The sequence below is a fragment of the Castor canadensis genome, chromosome 7 (genome assembly GCF_047511655.1).
Source record: "Castor canadensis chromosome 7, mCasCan1.hap1v2, whole genome shotgun sequence".
NCBI classification, from domain to species: domain Eukaryota; kingdom Metazoa; phylum Chordata; class Mammalia; order Rodentia; family Castoridae; genus Castor; species Castor canadensis.
In genome coordinates, this window is record NC_133392.1 from 150,946,365 (window position 1) to 150,971,247 (window position 24,883).

A 24,883-nucleotide genomic window follows, 5' to 3' on the forward strand; every position below is an offset into this window, starting at 1 on the left:
GTCCATTTGGTTTGTCCTGAGTCTCCCACTACCTGATACTCCATAAATTCAGATGGGACAAATGACTGATGGGCTAGGCCCATCCTTGTCCCCAGCATGAACTTTCCCTGGTTTGTCCTGGAGCCTCACTGATATGATCTCCACCTCTGGAGCTCCTCTGTCCAGAGGCCATTGACCCTGAAGTCGGGAGGTCATCGTGTCTGTGCCTGTTGCTGTGGGGCAGTGTGACAAATGCTGCTTACAACGATGTCACCAGTGCCTTTTAGGAACCCCATGGATTATGCCATGAAGCTTCTAGGCTGGGTTATACTTCTGACATCTCTGGCATTTTTGAGATCTCCTGTGCATTGTAACAGCCTCATAGTATGTGTGAGTCTCTGTGGGGCATCTGTGGACAAGTGTGTCTTCCTTCTTTGACATTTATCCAGCATTGCCAGGCACTGTCCAAAGGGTTTCACACGTGTGTTCTCATGATCCACACAATAAGATAGTAATTGCTAATGTTCTCACCCTACAGGGTTAGAAAACAAGGCCCAGAGAGGTTGATTTTCCTGCTGTCACACAACCTGGAAGAGATGTAGGCCAGCTTGCACCAGCATGCATAATCCTTAGCCACTGTGGTGTGCAGCTGGGGCTAACTCTGTCTGTCTGTCCCGTCCTGCCCCTCTGGGTATAAGACTGGAAGATACTGGACTGGGACTACATTTCCCGGCATGCCTGGCGCGGCGGCGGCGGCGGACGCAGCGGCAGCGGCAGCGGCCGGGCGGGACTTGGCGGCCGCAGACAGACTGCGGCACCTTCAGCTCGCTGCCTCTGCCGCGTTGTGCAGGTGCCTGGCTAGCCCTCCCGCGCCCTCCTGCGCCCTTCCGCGTCCCCGCCCGCGCCTCGCGCCCTCCGCGTTCCGGACCGCGCCCCCCGGGGTCTCGCGCACGCGGAGCCCAGGCCGCGGGCCGCAGAGCCGGGCCGGCGATGAGCGCGAGGAGCCGACATGAGCGCAGGTGAGTTGCCCAGCCCGTGCGCCCACCCCGGGAAGGCGACACCCCCGCCATGGGGTCGCGAGCCAGGGCAGCGGCCCCTCCCCTGTAAGAGGACGCGGCCGGGCCCTTCCCAGAAAGGCCAGAGTGATGATGGCGCCGCGCACAGCCGGCCCCTCCCCCGCCCTGCACCCCGGCCGGGCTGCCAGGGCCCGAGCGTCAGGGGGGGCTGGGGAGCCTGCCCCACCCCACCGAGTTGATCTCACCCCAAGTGACGGGTGTCCAGAGGCTGGGACGCGGTGCGTCATCCTGGGGCCTGTGGGGACCTCTGGGCAGTGACCTCTCTTGTCTGGATGAATGGGGCTGGGGAAGCCATGTCTCCGCAGTGCCTGGGTGAGTGGACCTGGGTCACAAAAGGCGCTCCTGAGCCCCTGCCCCTGGCCGCTGAGGAAGCCTATCAGTACCGAATCCAAGGACCACACCCTCCATGCACCCCTCCCCCCTCCCCCCTCCCCCCTCCCCCCCAGGCCAGGTGTCAGAACCCCCCCCCACCTGTCATAGCCGCTAATTCATTCCCCACCTGCTGCAGCTGAAGCCTTTAGACCTGTGCTACCCAGAAGGATCTGCAACTTCAGGCCCTGTGTCTCGTCCTCCCCAAACCCTCCTTCCAAGCCCTGCAGCCTAGAACGCACTCGGTCCCAGGGAGGGGAAAGAAGGAGTCTGGGATGCTACTCAGAAATATAGCACTTGCCTAGCATGCACCAGGCCGTGGTTATATCCCCAGCAGTGGGGTGAAAAAATGAGGAAAGATGGCCCTAGACTTCAAATCCAACTCCCAAATGCACACTCACACCCACCCCAGCCTGGCTAAGGACAGGAGCTCCTGGCTACAGAGGAACCACAGGGAGGTGGGAGCAGCTAGTCAGCCACCCTGGGCCACTGCCAGCTCATCAGCAGGAAGCTAGGGCCTCCTCAGGAAGCAAAAGGTTCCCAAATGGCTTTGACTCCAGCCCTTCTGCTCTACAGTGCTGGTCTCAGGCCCCAGGACTGAATTTGGAGCAGGGTCAAGTCTAGTCTTGGCCACTCATGGCTATGACTTTGTGCATGTTAATCAACCTCTCTGGACCTCATTTTCTTGTTTTGTTTTTTATACCTGTGATGCTGGGGATCAAACTCAAAGACTTCACATGCTAGACAAGTGCTCTGGTGCTGAGCTACAGCCCCAGCCCCTGGGCGTCATTTTATTGGGGACCCTACTTTCCATAGGGTGGCTATGAGACTGAATTAAGACCCATTTATTTCCAGCTTCTTCACCTTTCAAGTTATCTGACCCTGGGCTAGGGCTTTCATAGCTCTGTTCCTCAATTTCCCCATTTGTAAAAGGGGGAGAATGATGGTCCCTCTCTAGGAGGGCTGTGCATAAAGATATGAGTGAGTGCCCTGAAGTTTCACCCCTGCACCACAAGCCCTCAGGCCTGGTTACTGCTGGTAATGCCAGAACAAGCACAGAGGAAGTTCTCAGCTCACCCAGTGCTACCTACCCAGGGTTGGCCTGAGCTGGTAAGAGCTCAGACACCTCCCAGTGATGGCCCTGAGCCACTGAGCTGTGGATTAGCAGGCTCACCCAGGTGTTTTGACAGGCACCCTGTAGGCACCCAGTGAGCCCCGGGCTTGGCCCTTGAGGGGACTCTAGAGTTTTCCACAGATAAGACTTTCTCCTCCAGCTCCTTTCCCCTCCCTCTACCCAAAGTTGGCTGGAAGAGTGTCCTTGTGGAATGACAGATGTGTGATAGGCACCAGGAAGAACTTCCCAGGGGGAAGAAGCGCTGTTTAGAACCTGGCACTAGTGGCACCACCCTTCAGGAAGAGACTGGAGTCCATTCTCACAGCAGACTGACCCTGGGGCTAAGGTGGGAGAGGTGGACCTGTGGCTCCTGACACTGTCACCTCCCTCCTGTGCTAAGTGCCATCAGTGCTGACATCTGGCAGACGAGAGTGTAGGTGGGGAGGCAGAGAGGACTTTGGAATAAGGCCTTTCCGGCTTTGGGACAAGTCCCTGGCAGGATGGCTCCTGGAGGCTCCATGTGAAGGAAATGAGTGGAGGGCAGTTGTAAAAGCCCACTCTGCAGACTTGTTTTGGGTGGAATCATATCAGCACAGTGATGCTCTCTGGCTTGGCTGCTGGGCTGGCTTATTTCCCAGTGCCAAGCCTGCTCCAGGTGTTGGCCTGAGGGCTTGAGGCATGGGGAGAAGCTAATGCTGGGCCTGGGGCAGTGGCACTGCTGTGGATTTCAGCAGGGCAATGAGAAGGAGAGGGCATCCTGGGAAGTAAGTCATGCAGCAGCCACGCCCCCTAGGCAGGAGCTGCACACCTGTGCAGGCCTCAGGACCTCTGCAATCATCACCCTACAAATGGGAAAGCTCAGACAGGCTGAGGCACCTGCCTTAGGAAGCACAGCCTGCTTGGAAGAGAGCCAGGGCACAACTCATGATGAAGTCGCCAATGGTGATAGTGGCTTTAGGGCAGCTTACTCACCTCTGTGCCTCAGTCTCCTAGTCATAAAGTAGGGATAAAAGTAGAACCTGTTTTATAGAGTTGTGGGAGGATTAGAGGAGTGGCCAAAAGTAAAGCCTTCAGACCAGTCCTGTGATCTCAAAAACAGCCCCAGTCCAGAGGTGGGTGAGAAATTCCCTCCTATCCCACTTGGATGGGCAGGTGAGCCAACTTGGGACTTCAATGCCAGCCTTTTCCAAAGAGGCAGGGAAAAGCTATGGCCTGCTGATGGCCATGGACCTGGGAACCGATGTTGTGGCTGGTGCTCATTATCTTGATGGGGCTCCTCTGCCCCCACCCTGGCCATGCCAGAGAGTAGGGGCCCTGGCTATTTCTTGTCTGTGGGACAAAATGGAAGGAAATGTGCTTTCCCCGCCACCACCGCCACCATGCACGTGCATGTATATGTGCGCATGTGTGTTCCTTCCTTCCCCAGGGACCAACCTCTTCCTGCAGTGGCATCCCAACCATTTGTTTTTTGAGGTAACCAGCAGTGGGCAGGAGGGGGACAGGCCGCAGGCAGGGCTCTGACTCTGGCTCATTGGGTTTCTGAGTCACGTGTTAGAAGAGGCCTCAGCCAATAGGAAAAGGGGACCAGGAACTAGAGAAAAGGTTAGATTAAAAAGAATTAACCTAGAAGGTAACACCCATGCACAGGAAATCAATGTGAGTCAATGCCCTGTATAGCTATCCTTATCTCAACCAGCAAAACCCCTTGTTCCTTCCTATTATTGCTTATACTCTCTCTACAACAAAATTAGAGATAAGGGCAAAATAGTTTCTGCTGGGTATTGAGGGGGGGAGCGGGAGGGGGTGGAGTGGGTGGTAAGGGAGGGGGTGGGGGCAGGGGGGAGAAATAAACCAAGCCTTGTATGCACATATGAATAATAAAAGAAAAATGAAAAAAAAAAAAAAAAAAAAAGAAGAGGCCTCAGTTGGCACAGGGCAAGGAGTTCTCTACTTGCCCACGTGAGCCCAAAGTCCAGGCTCTGGCTCTGGCTTCCTGGCCACATCGCTGACTGGTGGGCTTTGTGCCTCTGAGCAGTTCTTTGAGTCCCCTGGGATGGGGAAATCCGAGATCAGGAAGATTGAGGTTTGAGGCTAGCTGGGGAAGTAGTTCATGAAACCCCCGTTTCCAAAGTAATCAGAGCAAAATGGACTAGAGGTGTGGCTTAGGCAGTCGAGCACCTGCTTTTGCAGGCATGAAGTCCTGAATTCAGACACACACACAAAAAGAATTAAATGAGCTAATTTGTAAGGGACTCTGAGGTGCTTCTGTCACCTGGGAAGAGCTTAATGGGTGTTAACTGCTGGCTGGGATGGGAGAGGACAGAGCTGAACTGATAGGGCACGTGGCCCATAGCCTCAAGGTGTGCCCAAGTGGTGTGGCAGTCACAGCCCAGCCTGAGCTGCATTGGGGACATCTCTAGTTAATTTCAAGCAAATGTAAGCCATGTCCTCCATTCGTTCATAGAAAGGAAATATTTTGCCTTTGCTTTTTGCAGCTTTTTAGTGGGACTCAGGCGGGTAACGCTGGGGGTGCTTGTTATGCAAATCTCAGCTCATGGGACGAGGTGAACAGTGAAGGGATGGACCCTGGCAGACCCAGCAGCTGGCCTACTCAGAACCCAGCCATCCCTGGTTCATTTGCTCATTTCCTGTGCTGTGGAGGATAAGGCCAGATGGTTTGCAACCGGAGGACCATGTGACCATACCCTGGCAATGAGGAGCAAAGGGAAATGTACCCTGAAATATCCCCATGCTCCTGCCTGCCCTGTGCACCCCTGGAGGTCACATGGCAAGCAGTCACTGCCAGGAACACTGAAAGAACAAGGAGCCTGGTTCCCAGGGACATTAACTGCTGTTCCGGCCCAGGTTACCAACACCCAGACTTCTTTTTGTACCAGACAAACTCTGTTTTTCGAGGGAGAGACAGTACTGGGGTTTGAACTCCAGGCCTTTCACTTGATAGTCAGGTGCTCTAACACCAGCCCAAACCTCTTGTTTAATTACAAAAAAAACTCAGCTTGGAGTCAGCCTGCCTGGGCTTGCAACTTGGAGCTACCATATCCTTGCTGTGTGATCTTGGGCAAGCTCTCTCTGAGGCTCTGCTCTTCTCTGAAATGGGGATAATAGTTATGGTTATCTGGTAGGATTATTGTGTTAACTGGGTAATAAGGGCCAGGAGCAGCGCTCTGCACATGGTTAGCTCTTGGGGAATGTTGAATATTGATTTGTTGTTCTGGGTATCACACCTCACACATGCCAGGCACTGAGCCACACCCTGCCCGCCTATTGTGATTATTTGCTGGGCTTGGAGAAGTTCCAGAAACCTGAGCCTTTGGGAACCAAGCAGCTGAGAGACTGGGAATGTTGTGACTGTGTGGCAACTGCTTGGGACACTGGGTTTGAATACTCTATGAATACTCATGTTGGGGGTTGGAAGTTGGGTGGAGCCCAGAAAATCTGCAGTCTGCCCCACACCTTCCCAGCTTTCTCAGCCCCTTAGTGAGCTCTCTAGAGGTTCTTAGAGGACCTAGCAGCATGTGAGGTACCAGGCATCTGTCAGTCATGGGTACCCAGGTGGTTTGGGTACTGTGGGAGAAGCCTTGATGGGACTTCCTGACCTGGGAGCAGTGAGCTCCACTCCCTCTGGGTCCCCAAACACACACTGTCCACCTATCCACAGCTCTGCAGCAGGAGAGTTTCCATGATAGCTGCCTGATGCATCTCCACGAGCCTCAGTTTACCTGTAAAGACCACCCTTCAGTCTAGCCTTGATTACTCAATGGCTCCTCACTCTGGGCCTGTGCTAGGCACTGGAATTAAATGAGGACAAGCAACCTGGACTCCTGCCCACAGGTAGAATGGGTGAGGAAGAGAAGGTGGGACCCAGAGCTCCAAGCAATCCAACAGCAGAATGAGGGAGCCCTGCCAACCTGGGCTCCACCCCTCAGAGCTGGCCAGGCATGCAAGGAAGAAAGACACTGAGTAAGAACCAACAGAACCACCAAGAAACAGGCCCAGGAAGACTGATGAAGAACTGATGATAAAGTCAGGCTTGTGCCAGGTCCCAGTAGCTCATGCTTGAAATCCTAGCTACTTGGGAGGCTGAAATGGGGAGGATTGCAATTCAAGGCCAGCCCAGGCAAATAGTTGAGACCCCCATCTCCAAAATAACCAGAGCAAAATGGACTGGGTGTGGCTCAAGTGGTAGAGTGTGTTGTATGAAGCCTGAGTTCAAACCCCCAGTCCCACCAAAAAAAAAAAAAGTGTTCACTTTGGCAGCACGTATGCTAAAAAATTGGAACTATGCAGAGAAGATTAGCATGGCTCCTATGCAAGGATGACACGCAAATTCATGAAGCATTCCATATTTAATTTAAAATGAAGCATAGTGGCCACACCTATAATCCCAGCCACTAGGGAGGTGGTGGAGGAGGAAGAGGATCTCAAGTTTTAGGCCTGGCAAAGAGACCCTATCTCAAAAACAAAGAGTTGGTGGTGTGGCTCAACAGTGTAAAGCACTTGCCTTGCCTGCACGCATGAGGCTCTGGATTCCATCCCAGCACAGAAACAAAAACCAAAACGGAATGAAGAGACCTTTCCCATGCCCTTTTTCCCTCTCCTTCCTGTCCACAGACAGCAGCCCGCTCGTGGGCAGCCCGCCCAGCAGCTATGGGACCCTGACGATAGAGACATCAATCGATCCCCTCAGCTCCTCAGTTTCATCCGTGGTAAGTGGGCAGAGTAGGTAGGTGGGTTCTGCCTGGGCCTCTGCCCCGACCCCCACTCCTGCGCACCCACCTCCTCCCCGTCCACAGAGGCTCAGCGGCTACTGTGGCAGTCCATGGAGGGGCATCGGCTATCACGCCGTGGTCTGGATGCTGGCCGGGATCCCTTGGCTGCTGTTCCGCTGGAAGCCCTTGTGGGCCGTGCGCCTGAGGCTCCGGCCATGCAGCCTGGCGCACGCAGAAACACTCGTCATCGAAACAAGAGACAAAGAGGTGAGCAGAGCCAGCCCAGGGCTGGGACTCTCAGCCCAGTGCCACCACTTCCCATGGGGCTCACCTGTGGCCTTGACATCAGCCTGGGAGGGCAGGAGTCTGACCCAGAGCTGAGGCCACGCTTCTGTATTCCAGGATAGCTCCTGGCAGCTCTTCACTGTGCAGGTGCAGACTGAGGCCATCAGTGAGGGCAGGTGCGCAGCCCACAGCCCTTCCAGAACCCCCTGCTTCCCTCCACATGCCCCTGATACCGGTGCCTCCATCCCAGGGAGGGGCAGTAACCCTCAGTCCCTCTCCAGCTTGGAGCTGCCCCATCAAGCTCAGACAGAGGATGGCCGGAGCCAGGTGGCTATTGGGACAGTACCAGAGGGCACATGGAAGGACACTGCCCAGCTCCATGGGCAAGAGGAGGCAGTGAGTGGACGCCTGGGTTCTGGGCCAGTCCTTGCCCCTCCCTGGGCCTCAGTTTCACGCTCTTGCCATGGGAGGGTTGGGCTCTGTGTGCTCCACACCTCTGGCTGTGCTATCCCACACATCCCGTATGCTGTCTGACCTCTATAAAAGGGCCCTGTGACATTGGCCCTGAGTGCTTCCCTGACCCCAGCACAAGTGGTCCTCTTGGGGTTGGGCTGCCTCCCACCAGCCTCTCTTCTCCCACCCAGAAGCGGGTGCTGCGGTACTACCTCTTCCAGGGCCAGCGCTACGTGTGGATTGACAGTCAGCAAGCCTTCTGCCAAGTCAGGTAGGAGCCAGAGTGGTGTGACTCGTGCCACTCCTCTAAATGGCACTGATTTGGCCACCAGAGAGCACAGTGTATGTGGGCTGATGAACCTTGGGCCACTGACTAAGCCTCTTCAGGCCAGGGGCCGCTTTGTAGGGTCCTTTTGAGAGTGAAGTGTAAGAACTCCCTTTTGGCCCCAGGTGCCACACCACTGTGAGCCACACTCTGGACTTGCATGATCAGCTTGGGTTTGGTCCCTGCTCTGCTTATGTGTACTAGTCTGAGTCCCTCAAGCAGAGCCAAGAAGAGACTGAAGTACAGAGTAGGTAACCCCAGGTGTTCCTGGGGAAGTTGCAGGGGAGTCATTGCTATCTAGCTGTTTGCCACTGTCAGCACTAGGAGCTTGCTCTTCCCCCCCCCCACCCACCCCGAGATCTCTTTGGGCTGATGCATAGCACATACTTCAGGATGACCTCCCCCAAAGAGCAAGTGGGCCAGGGATGCTTATGCATCGGCTTCAACTGTATGAGTTGTGCTGCTCTAGGGACATGCAGGCAGGTTGTCCCCTGGACCTCAGCTTTCCCATCTAGGCAGTTGGTAGAAAGGACTTACTGGCTGAAGTGTGAACTCTTCTACACTTGGAGCTGTCTTGGGCTCATGGGCAAGGCAGGCTTATACAGGTAGGATAGCCCTCCAGAAAAGACAGGTTTCTGCAGGAAGCTTCTGTGCCTCGCATGGTTGGAGTAGGGGGGGTGTCAGGGATAGACTGGCACCATTAGCCTCTGCTGCTCAATAAGGACGACCACAGAACTTGCCGACAATTGTCATTTAGTGAGTGTCGGGCACTCCAAAACCGTCTGTATTTATGTTATCTCATTCAGTCTTCCCACAGCCCAACAAGGTAGGCACTGCCATTGCCCTGTTTTCCAGAGGAGAAAACTAAGGCACAGAGAGGTTAAGTGACTTGCCTAAGGTATGTCAGTGTAAATAATGTCCTTGTCACTAAAGGATAGCTACTGTTGCCGCTGATAATGTCATTTCATTGTTTCCCTTTCTGGATAAGACATTCGGGGCCCAGCGAGAGGAACAAAAGGAGAAAGTTGGGCCCATTTCTCTCTTCGTGGAGCTTAGTGTGGTAGAAGAGGCCTGGATCCCTGAGTCCATAGTCTACAGGGGATGGGGGGATACAGAACTCAGGCCCTGTCACCTATACAAGTATCCCTTCCCCAGCCTGCTGGATCACGGCCGCAGCTGTGATGACATCCATGGTTCCCGCTCTGGCCTCAGCCTCCAGGACCAAACCGTGAGGTGGGTGCCACACTAGGCCCAGGTGCCCCCAGAACTGGTGCCTCATGTGACTGCTTTCCAGTTGGTGCCTTCTCAGGGCCATGGTTTCCTCAGAGAAAAATGGGAGGGTCCAGCTGCCACAGCCATCTGACGGCTTTACCCCCTCCCCTCTTACAGGAAGACCGTTTACGGCCCCAACGTGATCAGCATACCAGTCAAGTCCTACCCACAGCTCCTGGTGGATGAGGTAGAGCTGCCCCTGGATCTTACCCATACCAGCTGTCCCTTTCTTGGTAGTGGACTGTGTCCGCATCAGCTCAGCCAGTGAGACAAAGTCCAGGATGCGGGGGGTCCACTCAAGGCATGGGCCAGGACTGGGGTGCAGCCTGCAGGGTGGCCAGTAGGCAAATACACACAGCTCAAGCGCCAACCATGTGCCAGACAGCCTGCCCTGGAGCTTGGGTTCTGCCTGTGCTCTGTCCTCATGTTCTGCCAGAGCCTTGTGACAGGGACAGGAACTGCCTTCTGTTCATACAGAAGAAACCCAGACTTCAGAGTGGGGACAAGACATGGCCAAGTCACACAGGGACAAAGGGAACACCTCTAGAGTGAACTGTTCTCATCCAGCCCTCTGTCCTGGTGGCAGCCACCATGAGAGGAAGAGACCATGGGGTCTGGCCATTGTCACTGTAACCAGAGCCTGCTTCTCAGGCGCTGTGCGATTCTTCACCTTTCTGTGCCTCAGTTTGCTCATCTGTAAAATGAAGTTGATGGTGACATCCACCTTGTAGAATTGTCATTACCATTGTATGATAAGTGCTTAGCAGGGGCATAGCATGTGGGGAGCCCAGCAACGCTGTCCTCTTTAAAGTAGCAAAGCTGTGGCTTAGGGGACATCTGCTGAGGTAAGATGAGACTGAGCAGATGGGCCTGGCTTCTGTTCTTTGGCAGTCCCCATGGCCTGTGGCTGGGCTGCCTGGTAACACAGGTCCTCATGCTACCTCATGCCCCTCCCCAGGCACTGAACCCCTACTATGGGTTCCAGGCTTTCAGCATTGCACTGTGGCTGGCTGACCACTACTACTGGTACGCCCTCTGCATCTTCCTCATCTCCACCGTCTCCATCTGCCTGTCGCTGTACAAGACCAGAAAGGTAAGCATGGGAGGTGAGGGCTGGGCAGGAGTGTGGGTAGTGTCCCCAAGGGGCTACCACCCACCAGTCACTTTTTGTCCCCCTGCCACAGCAAAGCACAACCCTGAGGGACATGGTCAAGCTGTCTGTGCGGATGCGAGTATGCCGGCCTGGGGGAGGTGAGGAGCCTAGCAGGGAGGGAGTCTGGGAGGCGGCTAGTGTCAAGCCCCACTGACCCCCTTCTGCCCACAGCGGAGGAATGGGTCGACTCCAGTGATCTGGTGCCTGGAGACTGTCTGGTGCTGCCCCACAAGGGTGGCCTGATGCCCTGTGATGCTGCCCTGGTAACTGGCGAGTGTGTGGTCAATGAGAGCTCTCTGACAGGTGAGCCCCAGTCCCTAGCCCCTTTCCCTGCCACCCAACCCTTTGCCTTGCATCAGAAGTTTTAGCTTGCGTTTTCTTTTCCTTTCAAGAACAGTCCTGGTCTCAGTGCTTGCTAATCCCACATCTTAGCACTGGGTCACTTAACCTCTCTGAGCCTCAGTTTCCCTTCTGTAAAATGGGGCTTTCAGTCACTCCAGGATAGTGTGTGCAGATCATGCATCCAACATGTGTGAACTTTCCACAGCAATGTCTACCTAAAGGCCTAAACTCCAAACCATGTAGGAGAATGTGGCACACGGGTCCCAGTTCACCCCCCACTGCAGAGCAGCTACTGAGAAGGTTTCAGTGTCCTTCCACATCTTTCCCTGTGTATTTATGTACTGTGGCTTGGAGCGGACTTGATAGTGATGATATCTGATTGTGAATCCCCAGCCAGTGCAGACAGCACCACTGTGAGTGGCCTTGTCCTATACTTCTGTTGATATACCCAAGAGTTGTCTGTGAGCCAGACACCAGTGGCTCACACCTGTAACCCTAGCTACTTGGGAGCCTGAGGTCAGGAGGATCAAGGTTGGAGACCAACCCAGGGAAATAGTTTGTAAGACCCCATCTACAAAATAACTGGAGCAAAATAGACTTCAGATGTGTCTCAAGCAGTAGAGCACCTGCTTTACAAGCACAAAGTCCTGAGTTCAAACCCCAGTCACACCAGAAAAAAGCCAGGTGTAGTGGCACACACCTGTAATACCACAACTCATGAAGCTGAGGCAGGAGGATCATGAGTTTGAAGGCCAGTCTAGGATACATAGTAAGACATTGGCTCAAAAAAAAAAAAATTATTTCTCTGAGATGTGTTAAATCTTGGTGGTAGATACTGGTTAGCATTAACTACAAAACACGATACAGTAGTTTTTTTTTAAATCGCCTAAATAGACTGTTACAAGCAATGAAATTGAAGCAGTAATAAGGAGACGTCCTACAAAGAAGAGCCCAGGACCTGATGGATTCACAGCTGAATTTTACCGAACCTTTAAAGAAGAACTAACACCAATACTCCTCAAACATTTCCAGGAAACAGAAAGGGAAGGAACACTACCAAACTCATTCTATGAAGCCATCGTCACTCATTCCAAAACCCAGCAAAGATGCAAGCAAAGAAGAAAATCTTAGACCAATATCTTTAATGAATATAGACATAAAGATTCTCAACAAAATACTGGCAACACACCAACAAGATCACACACTGTGAACAAGTCAGTTTCATTCTGGGGATGCAAGGATGGTTCAACATACATAAATCTATAAATGCAATACAGCACATAAACAGAAGCAAGGACAAAACCCACATGATCATCTCAATAGATGCAGAAAAAGCCTTTGATAAAACTCAATACCCTTTCATGATAAAAGCTCTGAAGAAACTAGGAATAGAAGGAATATTCCTCAACACAATAAAGGCTGTATATAACAAACCTAGAGCCAACATCATACTAAATGGAGAACGACTGAAACCATTTCCCTTAAAGTCAGGAACGAGACAAGGATGCCTGTTTTCTCCACTCCTATTCAATATAGTTTTGGAATTCCTAGCCAGAGCAATAACTCAAGAGTAAGAAATTAAAAAGAATTCAAATAGGGAAGGAAGAAGTCAAGCTGTCCCTATTTTCAGATGACATGACCCTAAAAAACCCTGAAAAGACCCTAAAAACTCTACCAAAAAATTTATTAGAAATCATAAACTCTTTTACCAAAGTAATAAGATATAAAATTAACATATGGAAATCAGAAGCCTTCCTATATACCAACAGTGAACAGACTGAGAAAAAAATCGGGGAAGCAGTCCCATTTGCAATAGCCTCAAAAACAATAAAGTACCTTGGAATAAATTTAATGACGGGAACCTAAGACGTTTTTAATGAGAACTATAAACCACTGAAGAGAGAAACTGAAGAAGACATCAGAAGATGAAAAGATCTCCCATGTTTGTGAATTGGTAGAATAAACATTGAAAATGGTCATACTCTCAAAAGCAATTTATATGTTTAATGCAGTCCCTATCAAAATTCTGATGATATTCTTCACAGAAATAGAAAAATCCTGAAATTCATACGGAAACACAAAAGACCTCGAATAGCCAAAGCAATTCTGAGTAAAAAGCTCAATGCTGGAAGTATCAAATTCCCGACTTCAAACTATACTACAAAGCCATAACAAAAACGGGATGACCAATGGATTCAAATAGAAGACGCAGACATAAACCCACACACACATCCACAATCAATTGATCTCCAATAAAGGAATCCAAAACATACAATGGAGAAAAGACAGCCTCTTCAACAAATGTTGCTGGGAAAACTGGATATCCACATGTAGAAGACTGAAACTAGATCTCTGCCTTTCACCCTGTCCCAAAATCAACTCAAAGTGGATCAAAGACCTTAATATATTAAGGCCTAATACTTTGAAACAACCCAGGGAGTCGTAGGAAATACACTGGGACATACAGGCATAGGAAACGACTTCCTAAGTAGAATTCAAAAGGCTCAGCATCTTAGAAAAACAATGAAGAAATGGTTCTGCACCAAACTAATGAGTTTCTGCACAGCAAAGGAAACAGTCACCAGATTCAAGAGACAGCCCACAGAATGGGAGAAAATCTTTGCCAGCTATTCATCCAACAAGGGACTGATATCCAGAATCTACAGGGAACTCAAAAAACTCAGTCCCCAAAGAATCAACACCCCGATGTAGAAATGGACACATGAATTGAACAGGGAATTCTCAAAGGAAGGGGTACAAATGGCTGGTAAATACATGAAGTGTTCAACTTCCCTGATTATAAAAGAGATGCAAATCAAAACAGCACTTAGATTTCATCTCACCCCAGTTAGAATGGCCACAATCAAGGGTAATAACAACAATTGCTGGTGGGGATGTGGCAAAACATGAACCTTTGTACACTGCTGGTGGGAATGCAAATTAGTACAACCACCATGGAAAGCAGTATGGAGATTCCTCAAAAAGCTAAAGATAGAACTGCCATACGATCCAGTGATACCGCTCCTGGGCATCTATTCAAAGGAATGTAGGTCGGGATACAATAGAGATACCTGTACACCGATGATCATCACAGCACTGCTCACACCAGCCAAACTATGGAAACAACCCAGGTGCCCTACAACTGAAAACAATGGAGTTTACTCAGCCATAAAGAATAATGTGGTTTGAAGGTAAATGGATGCAATTGGAGGACATCATGTTAAGTGAAGGAAGCCAGGCTCAGAAAGACAAAGCCTGGGGGCTGGAAGTGTGGCTTAAGTGGTAAAGCACCTGCCTAGAAAGTGCAAGGCCCTGAGTTCAAACTCCAGTATGACCAAAACCAAAACCACATCAGAAAGACAAGGCCTGCATGTTTTTTCTCATATGGGAACACAGATCCAAAAGATAAACATATACACAAAAACAAGCATGAAAATATACAAACTCATATGTAGAACATGTTAGTAATAGTGGAACTGCTCTGTGGAACTCGAGGACAGACGGGAAGGAAAAGAGAATGGTAGAGCATCAGTAATATAAAACAACGTCTGAAGGTAGAGGATATAAGGATGTGTACTGACAACTGTTGAAAATGGGGGGGTGGGAGGTAAAGAGGTAAGGGAGAGTAATGGAAGGGGCTGAATGGGCCAAAATCCCACAGCGGGGATACATAGAGAAACCCCTTTGAACATAAACTTAATAACAAAAGACAGGACTGTAACATAGGTGTAGTTTGGGGAGTACTTGTGGCTGGGGGGGGTGAATGAAGGGATGAAGGTGAGAGGATATATGGTGGATGGACTTCATATACTTACATGAAATAGAACACAGAAATCTCTAGCAAGTGCTTTAAGGGAAGAGGGAGGGGGTTGAGGGGGAGAGAGGGTGGGTGCGATCTAACCAATGTACAATATAAGTCGAATTGGAACTGACACTATGAATCCCCCCCTTGTATAATGAATATATCCTAATAAAAAATTTTTATAATAATAAAAGATTTTAGGATCGGTGAAGGCTCAAGCGGTAGAGCATCTGTCTAGCAAGAATGAGGTCCTGAGTTCAAACCCCATTACCATGAAAAGAAAGAGAAATTAGGCATATATAAATTTTTTTTTTTCATGGTACTGGGGTTTGAACTCAGAGCTTACACCTTGAGCCACTCCACTAACCCTTTTTTGTGAAGGGTTTTTGACACAGGATCTTGTGAACTATTTGCCTGGGCTGGCTTCGAACTGCGATTCTCCTGATCTCTGCCTTCTTAGTAGCTAGGATTACAGGCGTGAGCCACTGGCTCTGGCTCCCTCATTCTTCTTACCCCCTCTGGCTCAAGTTTTTGTTTTGTTTTGTTTTTTTGGTGGGTCTGGGCTTTGATCTCAGGGTTTTGTGCTTGCAAAGCAGGCACTCTAATGTTTAAGCCACACATACAGTCCATTTTGCTCTAGTTATTTGGAGATGGGGTCTTGGGAATTATTTGCATGGACTGGCGTCCATCCCCAAGTAGCTAGGATTCAAGGCATAAGCCACCAGTGTCTGCCTGCTCAAGTTTATTCGTAGGAGAATGGTAATGAGCTAGGCATGGTGGTCACACCTGTAATCCCAGCACTCAGGAGGCAGAGGCAGGAGGATCTCAAGTTCAAGGCCAGCCTGGGCTACATAGGAAGACCCTGCTTCAAAAAGAAAAGATTGATATGGTTCATGGGTGAGTGCCAAGGCTGGCCATCCACCCACCTCTTGGAGGGCAGAGACAGAGCCTTGGCTGTCCCTGAGCTCCTCCCAGAAATGTGCATACAGTAGTCACTCAATAATCATTTCCTCACAGGCATTCAGTAAGGGATTGCTACTCTGCCCGGCAACTAGGCCAGGGCTTTATAGAGGCTGTGCTGTATCCCCCATGTAAACATCCTTTTGGGGCTGAATAATAAAAGTAATACATGTTTGTGGTAAAGTAATCCCTACAGCAGAAAGGTTCCCCCTACCCTGCCCCCAGGCCCATGTACATAGCCCTGTGTGCTTGTCCAACTCCCCAGGCTGGTTCCCAAGAACTAGCTGCCACACCCTATCTGGGATTGTCTGTGACTTTATGTCTTCTGCCCTCCCAGAGCCTCAGTGTCCCTCTCTGTAAAATGGGGCAGCGATTTCTTGTTCACACCCTGTTACACAGTTAAATGAGAACTAGACTATAGAACAATTCTGTGCACACCTCCCAGTTTGGTTGGAGAGAGGGTGGCCTGAATGGCCCCTCATGGGCCTCACACTGTGTCCCTCCCAGGGGAGAGTGTCCCAGTGCTGAAGACAGCCCTACCAGAGGGGCCCAGATCCTACTGCCCAGAGACCCATCGGCGGCACACACTCTTCTGTGGGACCCTCGTCCTGCAGGCCCGGGCCTGCGTGGGGCCCCAGGTCCTGGCGGTGGTGACACGGACAGGTACCTATCTGGAGGTGGAGGTGAATGCTGGGCTCAGAACTTCAGGAGAGGTGATGCAGGGCAGGACAGGACCTGAGCCTTGGGCCACACACACACCCCCCGCCCCCGTACCACTTCTCTGCTGTGGGATGCCAGGCAAGTCCCACCCTACTTGGGCCTCCATGTCCCCATCTTAACCGAAGTTGGGCTAGACTGTGACCATGCATTGCAGTGTCCACAGGAACCAGAAGAGATTATAAATGCTGCAAGGATGAGATGTGGCAAGCAGGGAAGAGTCCACTCTAAATCTGGTTGTCAGGGAAACTACCCCACTTCTAGATGTCAGCTATTTATGCCATTTTTAAAAACCCTGTGAGGGGATGGGCAAGGCTTGTGGGCTTGCAGGCCCAAGCCAGATGATAGCTGACCCCTTAAGCGTTACATCTTGTCACCCCAGAGGTGCCAGTGGGGTGGGCAAGACCTGTCCTAATTCCAGCTTCCCTTGCCTTGATTTCCCAACTGCTGCCAGGGTTCTGCACGGCTAAAGGGGGCCTGGTGAGCTCGATCCTGCATCCCCGGCCCATCAGCTTCAAGTTCTACACACACAGCATGAAGTTTGTGGCTGCTCTCTCTGTCCTGGGTGAGTGGATCCCTGCACCCACTCTGCCAGTGGTCCCCAGCCCAGGCCAAACCCCACTTACTCCTTGTTGTCTCCCTAGCTCTATGTGGCACTGTTTACAGCATCTTCATTCTCTACCGAAACCGGGTAAGCCCTGGGGCCAGGAGGGACTTCCTGCAGGTGGGTCTGACCCAGCCAGCTCTCACTCTGTTCATGGTGCCTCCTGCCAGGTGCCTCTGAACGAGATCGTGATCCGGGCTCTGGACCTGGTGACTGTGGTGGTGCCACCTGCCCTGCCAGCCGCCATGACTGTGTGCACCCTCTATGCCCAGAACCGGCTGCAGACCCAGGGCATCTTCTGCGTCCACCCGCTGCGCATCAACCTGGGGGGCAAGCTGCGGCTGGTGTGCTTTGACAAGGTTGGGAGCCACGAGTGGGCGGGCTGACTGGGGGGGGGGCAGGGCTGGCCACAGACACCCTCAGAGTGAGCCTGCTGGGCACTGAGTCCCATACAGGCACGGAAACCCTTGGGGGACCCCATCCTCCACCTTACTCCTCCCCTCACCTGCTCCTGTTTGGTACATGAGATGTCTGAGATCATTTACTCACTTGCTCAAGAACTGTTGAGGCCTTGCCTCCTGGGATCCAGCAGTGACCAGCACAGATGTCTTCACAGAGACTGGTGTGTGTGTTCCCATTGAGTTAGAGACCAAGTACTGCAGAGAGGTGCAGTGGGCCACAGGGGCTAAGGAGGAGCCAGTGGGTCACCTTGATGGACAGTTAAGGGGAGTGCTCTTTGAGAGAGGGCAGTCAAGGGCAGAGGGCAGTCACAGATGGCTGCTCTGTGCAGGTCTTGCAGAGGGCGGGCAGGGAGTCACATGGCTCCTGAGGGACAGACAGACAGTATGCCTAGAGCACAGCAAGCGAAAGGGGCGAAAGGGGTGACAAGGCAAGATCAGGTGGGCAGTGCTTTTAATCAGCAGGACCATTGTCTGGCTATATTGGGAGCATAAGCTGAGGAGGGGAACTGTAGGCTCACAGCTCCCAGGCTACTTGAGGAAGTGCTGTGTAAGAGGGTAGTTGGAGTCCTGTACGGGAAATGCACTATTCATTTGCTCATTCATTCATTCATTCATTTATTCATTCATTCAGCAAGTGGATCAAGTGCTGGCCCAGGCCAGCTCCTCTAGGTTCTATAGTGAGCAGATCTAGGGGAAGCAAAGACACATGGGTAGGAGCCCATACAAGGATCCCTGCCCTGAGCTGGGGCGTTAAGATTTCCTGGAGGCAGTAGGGTGAGAGAGTGACACATGCAGAGGGCCTGGAAGTAAAAAAGGGCCTCTTGTGGCTCCAGCTGTGGCTTTTGCAGTCCCAGGGGACCTGCCTGGCCTGGGGTGTGGCTGCTCAGCTCGACAGGGCTCATTCCTGTCTCCCACAGACAGGCACCCTCACAGAAGATGGCTTGGATGTGATGGGAGTGGTACCCTTGAAGGGGCAGGTGTTCCTGCCGCTCATCCCAGAACCCCGCCACCTGCCCATGGGGCCTCTGCTCCGAGCACTGGCCACCTGCCATGCCCTCAGCCGACTACGGGACACACCGGTGGGTGACCCCATGGACCTCAAGATGGTGGAGTCTACTGGCTGGGTAAGGAGGACAAGCACAGCAGCTGGGCCTGACGACACCTACCTTGTCCTCTTCCTAGGTCTCCTAGAGTGGTCTCTGTCACACCCACCATCTGTGGTAATGGTGACAAAGCCTTGTGCTGAGTTCCTACTGTGTGGTGACCCTCCATTGCATAGGGCTTATCTTACTCCTGCCCTGGCCCTAGCAAGTTTAAAACCTGCTTTACAGAGGGGAAACTGAGACCAACAAATTTGAATAACTTGCCCAAGGTCATTCCATAATTTATAAGTGCCAAAGCCAGAATCTGAATTTGAGTCTACCTGACTTCAAAGCCCGTGTTATTCCACACCATGACATCTCCTGTGAAGGAAGCCTTCCATGCATCTCCCTCAAGTCTCTCCTGCTGCCTCTCTGTGGGCCAAAGACCCTGGTTCCCAACCTCCTCTTATGCCTTCCCAGATCCTAGAGGAAGGGCCGGCTGCAGACTTGGCACCCAGGAATCAGGTGTTGGCAGTGATGCGACCCCCACCTCGGGAGCCCCAGCTTCCTGAAATGGTGAGCTGCCAGTGACAGTGGGCGTGGGGCCCAAGGAGTGGCCTCCACCACCAGCTCCTCTCCCACCCCACAGGAGGAACCCTTGGTACCAGTCAGTGTCCTCTGCCGCTTCCCCTTCTCTTCTGCCCTGCAGCGTATGGACGTGGTGGTGACATGGCCAGAGGCCACCCAGCCCGAGGCCTACGTCAAGGGCTCTCCGGAGCTGGTAGCCAGCCTCTGCAGCCCTGAGTCAGGTGAGGGGTGGTGCAGGCCCAGAGTTCAGGGGGTGGGTGTGGCAGAGCGAGCTGGATTCCAGTCTGTCCCCACCCTGTGCTCCAATGAGACCCCTCTCTCCACAGTGCCCAGCGACTTCGCCCAGGTGCTGCAGAGCTACACCGCTGCCGGCTACCGTGTTGTGGCCCTAGCTGGCAAGCCACTGCCCATTGTACCCACCCTGGAGGCCGCCCAGCAGCTGACAAGGTGAGCCCATCTCAGTGGCTGGGAGAGAGGCCTTGACATTGCATGATCTCTGACCCTGGTCTGCCTACCCTCTAGGGCCACTGTGGAGCAGGAGCTGAGCCTCTTGGGGCTGCTGGTCATGAGGAACCTGCTGAAGCCACAGACAACACCCGTTATCCAGGCTCTGAGGAGGACTGATATCCGCACTGTCATGGTGACAGGTACCAGGCCGTGGGCCCTGAGCTAGGAGGGCAGAGCAGAGAGGCACACAGCATCCCCTCCAGGGCCTTCTCAAACATTCTACAGTGTCCCTCACAAATGCAGTTGTCTCCCTCATTTGACAGATAAAGAAACTGAGGCTCAGCAGTGGAGTGACTTCCTAAGAACCATGCATGGTATAAGACAGCCTGGGTTGTAGCCTGGCTGCTCACCTGCTGGGTGACCTCTCTAGTTCCAGATTCCATCTCTGAGAAGTAGGGAGAATGATGTCAGGCTGTCAAGATCAAAAGCTGTGACAATCTCACAGAACAAGAGAGATTCTAGCTGGAGTGAAACAGCAGGAGCTAGTAGGTCTATGTCCTTTTCCTCAAGCATTGCAGCCCTCCACGCATGCATGCAAGCATGTACACACACACAGTGCCATGTGCACTGTCCCACAAAGTCACACAGCAGCACGCTGTATCTGGAGTTCCAGCCCAGTCCCTACAACACTTCAATGCCTAGTTTTGCCAGTGATAAAGCTGAGGTGCAGAGCCATGGCTAGTTTGCCCAAGCTCGCTCTGCCAGTAATGGAGGATGCATCTCCTCAATATTCCTATCTGTAAGGATCAGGGTGAGCAGGGCCCTTGGACAGCACTAGATTCTGACCTCCCCATCATACCCCCAGGGGACAACCTGCAGACGGCAATCACGGTGGCCCAGGGCTGCGGTATGGTGGGCCCCCAGGAGCGTCTGGTCGTTGTCCATGCCACCCACCCTGAGCAGGGACAGCCTGCCTCCCTTGAGTTCCTGCCAGTGGAGTCCTCTGCAGCCATGAATGGGACTAAGGTAAGATCAACCCAAAGTTCCAGCTGTACCACCAGTGACCCTACTTCTGTGTCACCTCACCCAGGCCCCAGTTCTCCGGGATGGGCAGAAAGAGCTAAGCTAAACTTCTTGGGTTTCCAGAGTCCTGTCCAGGCCGCAAGCTACACTATGGAGCCACAGCCCCAGTCCAGCCACCTGGCACTCAGTGGGTCCACCTTTGGTGTCCTTAGGAAGTACTTCCCCAAGCTGTTGCCCAAGGTAGGGCTGCCCCTCAGCCCCCCTGCCTTCCCCTGCTCTCTGCTTTGGAGGGCTGCCTCAGCTCTGCCCTCCCTGCACTCCAGGTCCTGGTCCAGGGCACTGTCTTTGCCCGCATGGCCCCTGAGCAGAAGACAGAGCTGGTGTGCGAGCTGCAGAAGCTCCAGTGAGTGCCGTGCAGTGGGGGTTGTGAGGGCCTGCACGTCCATCCTCCTGCCCTGTCCTTTCCCATCCCCTCGAACATTAGAGAGCCGCCACCCTCAAGAAGCACCCAGACTGGGCTAGAAGTGCCACTCATTGGTAGAGTGCTTACCTGGCCTGCACGTGGCCCTGGGTTCCATCCCAGTACAAGAAAGAGAAAGTAGCACCCAAGCAGGCTCTCCCAGCTCTGCCCTGCCAAAAATTGTCACACCTGTTTTCTGAGCACAGCGGGGGCCCAGCCATCACTGTATTCTGCTAGCAAGCCTGGGAAGGGGGGCAGTCATTTCACAGGCCACCCCTTCTGTCAGGTACTGCGTGGGCATGTGTGGGGACGGTGCCAATGACTGCGGGGCCCTGAAGGCGGCCGATGTGGGCATCTCGCTGTCGCAGGCTGAGGCCTCAGTGGTCTCGCCATTCACCTCCAACATGGCCAGCATTGAGTGTGTGCCCATGGTCATCAGGTAAGGCAGGCATGGCTGGAGGGTGAGGCAGGACCAGTCAACTTGCCTGCACCCCTGATGCCATTCCTGCTACCTAGGGAAGGTCGCTGTTCTCTAGACACATCATTCAGTGTCTTCAAGTACATGGCCCTGTATAGCCTGACCCAGTTCATCTCGGTCCTGATCCTCTACACGGTGAGCAAAGCAGAGCTGCAGGCCCAGAGCTGTGCCAGGCCCAGGGAGGAGATGTGTGGTGTGGGCCCAAACCCTGGCTCTGCCACTTTCCAGCTGTGACGTGGGCAGTGAAGTTCACTTGAGATGAAGGCGCTGAGCACAGAGCCCAGTGCGCAGCAGGCCCTTAAGAATGGCAGCAGCTGTCATAGGCCAACAACTTGTCCCTAATTCCAGGGAAGACTGAGGCATAGCCCAGCAGGAACCCAGTCCCCAGCCCCTTTCCCATGATTCATGTTTGCCCAGCCCATCTACTCTGCCCCAGTCCTTGCTCTGCTGGAGGGCACCTTCCCCCCTTCCCACTCTAAGCCTGCCCTGCCCGCCCCCCACTGAATGCAGGTGATGCGTGGGGCAGATCTTGTTCTGCCTGTCCCTAAGCCCACCTTAAAGCTAAGAGCTTCCTGAGAGCAGGGACCATTAGTCTCCCAGTCACCTAGAGGTCCCACAAAGCTGAGCTTTATCTCCATCAGGCCAGGGGTTTGCTGCATGTGGGAGCATCTCCCCCGTCAGATTTAGGGCCCCTAGGTCACACTAGAGGCAGGAGTGCTTCCAGCATCTGATCAGCCCCCATTGGGCTACGGTTCTCAGGGTTAGGTGTGTAAAGGAAGGGGCCTCCCCTGACACTGTGCTGGGGCAGGTCTCAGCTCCCCCTCTGTTCTTTCTCACTTGCTGCAGATCAATACCAACCTGGGTGATGTGCAGTTCCTGGCCATCGACCTGGTCATCACCACCACGGTCGCAGTGCTCATGAGCCGCACGGGGCCTGCACTAGCACTAGGGCGAGCACGGCCACCTGGGGCGCTGCTCAGTGTGCCAGTGCTGGGCAGCCTGCTACTGCAGGTAGCCCTGGTGGCCAGTGTTCAGATGGGGGGCTACTTCCTGGCTGTAACCCAGCCCTGGTGAGTAGCGTACACACAGCCTCCCCCCTCTCCACCCCTGCTTCCTCCACCCCACAGTCCTTCCCTGACCTCAGCCCCTGGCTTCCCAGGTTTGTGCCTCTGAACAAGACGGTGCCAGCACCTGACAACCTGCCCAACTACGAGAACACAGTTGTCTTCTCTCTGTCCAGCTTCCAGTACCTCATTCTGGCCGTGGCTGTGTCCAAGGGGGCGCCCTTCCGCCGGCCAGTCTATACCAACGGTGCTGCTGCAGGGTGGGGTGGGGGCATGGCTGGGCCAAAGGGAGGCAGCTGGGGTGGAGAGGGGACACGGAGTGGAGAGAGAGAGAGAGAGAGAGAGAGAGAGAGAGAGAGAGAGAGAGAGAGAGTGTGAGTGTGTGTGTGTGTGTGTGTGTGTCTGTCCCTGGGTGTGACTTCCTCTCTGACAGACTCCCCCACCCCCAGTGCCCTTCCTGGTGGCCCTGGCGCTCTTGGGCTCTGTCCTGGTGGGCCTCATCCTGGTCCCCGGCCTCCTGCAGGGGCCGCTAGGGCTGAGGAACATCGAGGACACCTGCTTCAAGCTGCTGCTTCTGGGCATGGTCGCCTCGAACCTTGTGGGAGCCTTCTTGCTGGAGGTGGGGCCTGCCCTGGTGGTGGCACGGGGAGATCCTGGGGGACCAGGCCCCAGCTGCCCCTCCATGCCCTCCCTGCCCTCTGCAGAGCATGCTGGACCAGTGCCTGCCCCCTTGCCTGCGGTGGCTCCGGCCCAAGCGAGCCTCCAAGAAGCGCTTCAAGCAGCTGGAGCAGGAGCTTGCAGAGGAGCCCTGGCCACCACTGCCCACAGGCCCCATGAGGTAGCGCAGGCCTTGGGGCACACTGGACACTGCATCTTCCTGCCTCTGAGCCGCGACTGGAGTTGTCTCTGGAGACCGCCATCACCTCCCATGGCCCCGTGGCTGGCTGTTCTCACACTCCTGCCCTGAGACTGCTTGGCCCAGCCCTTCCCACTCCCACCCTGGGGAAGAGTTGACTGTTGTCCCCACTTTAGACAGTCCCATGTAGAGATAGCAGCCACCAACTCCGCTTGGAACTGCTGTCCGTGTAGCAAATAAAGTGGTGATATTTTCCTGGCTTACCATGCCTGTCCACATCTGGGCACTGAGCAATTTGGACCTCCCCACACCTCCTAGGGGCCAGCTGGCATGAATGCTCCTGGCAGTCCTGATTTTTCAGATCACACTGGGTTATTCCCCTCTTTGGGCCTCCACTTCCTCCTCTGACAATATTTCCTGCACGCTGTATAGTATCTTAAACGTACAGTCATTTAGTGCCGGCACTATCCCCACTTCATGGTTAAGGACACTGAGGCCTAGAGGTCACACCAGCAGCCAGCAGTGGGGCCGGTCGCTCTGTCTTCAGCTTCACTATTAGCCCTCCTGCCTCCCTGGGGGAGGAGGTGCAACCAGTTTGCCTCAGGCCTGCAAGAGAGTGCCAGTGTGCCCGAGCCTCTGCTCTCTCCCTCTGGCTGCCGCATCCTCAGCTGTTTGTGGTCTGGTTCTTCCCTCAGATAAAATGCAGGCTCTGAGCCCAGGTCTCCCAGCCAGACCTACATACACTGCCTCTTGGGAAGGGTGGGTGCATCTGACCTCATCCCATCAGTGGGCCACCAGCCAAGCCCCTCTGCTCTGGAGATGTAACTTGGCCTGCCTCCCCGGGCAGGGAAGGACAGAAAAGAGAGGCTGTTTTCTGCCTCCCAAGCCCCAGACAACCTCATTACTGGAAGCCTGATACAGTCCCTAGACTGCCATGGTCGGAGCACAGGAAATGTTGAGTCAAGCTGGGTAGAAGGGGTGGGGCTGTGCAAAGGTAGTGTGTGACACCAGGCATATCCCGGTGCCGACCTGCATTAGATACTGTGACAGCCAGTGACAGGTCAGGGTGGTAAATGCTGTTTAAGTGGAGCATGTTACAGTGGACATAGGTCTGGGTTCAAATCCCTCCTTTACCCTTAGCAGACCACCCATGAATCCATTGGGCAGGCTGTGCCCAGGCTTAGGGGACACAGCAGTGAACAAATGTCTCACCCAGTGGTAGCTCCTAACCCAACATGGGGCT

General features: G+C 53.4%; 1 protein-coding gene and 1 non-coding gene across 6 annotated transcripts; both read left to right on the forward strand.

The window, feature by feature from the left end:
* Positions 1-766: 766 nt before the first annotated feature.
* Positions 767-23,903, forward strand: Atp13a2 (ATPase cation transporting 13A2). Of its 5 annotated transcripts, none has more exons than XM_074081221.1 (29): positions 767-998; positions 7,171-7,265; positions 7,353-7,535; positions 7,671-7,729; positions 7,835-7,949; positions 8,198-8,277; positions 9,487-9,564; positions 9,721-9,790; positions 10,562-10,696; positions 10,788-10,854; positions 10,928-11,059; positions 16,368-16,523; positions 17,032-17,142; positions 17,222-17,268; positions 17,352-17,540; positions 18,560-18,766; positions 19,205-19,300; positions 19,434-19,533; positions 19,639-19,759; positions 19,835-19,959; positions 20,625-20,785; positions 20,906-21,022; positions 21,106-21,185; positions 21,529-21,681; positions 21,759-21,855; positions 22,567-22,790; positions 22,880-23,044; positions 23,234-23,403; positions 23,489-23,903. In XM_074081221.1, exons 1-29 carry the CDS (start codon positions 989-991, stop codon positions 23,749-23,751), a joined length of 3,606 nt encoding a protein of 1,201 aa, XP_073937322.1. In that variant the 5' UTR covers positions 767-988; the 3' UTR covers positions 23,752-23,903. The 5 variants fall into 5 exon arrangements, with proteins under 5 accessions (XP_073937322.1, XP_073937323.1, XP_073937321.1 ...); XM_074081220.1 differs by having other exon boundaries at positions 768-998; positions 19,374-19,533; XM_020168862.2 differs by having other exon boundaries at positions 768-998; positions 19,374-19,533; positions 22,880-23,031.
* On the forward strand, positions 6,801-6,909 carry LOC141425176 (U6 spliceosomal RNA). Its single transcript, XR_012450268.1, has one exon. It is a non-coding gene; the product is annotated as a U6 spliceosomal RNA (small nuclear RNA).
* Positions 23,904-24,883: the final 980 nt, after the last annotated feature.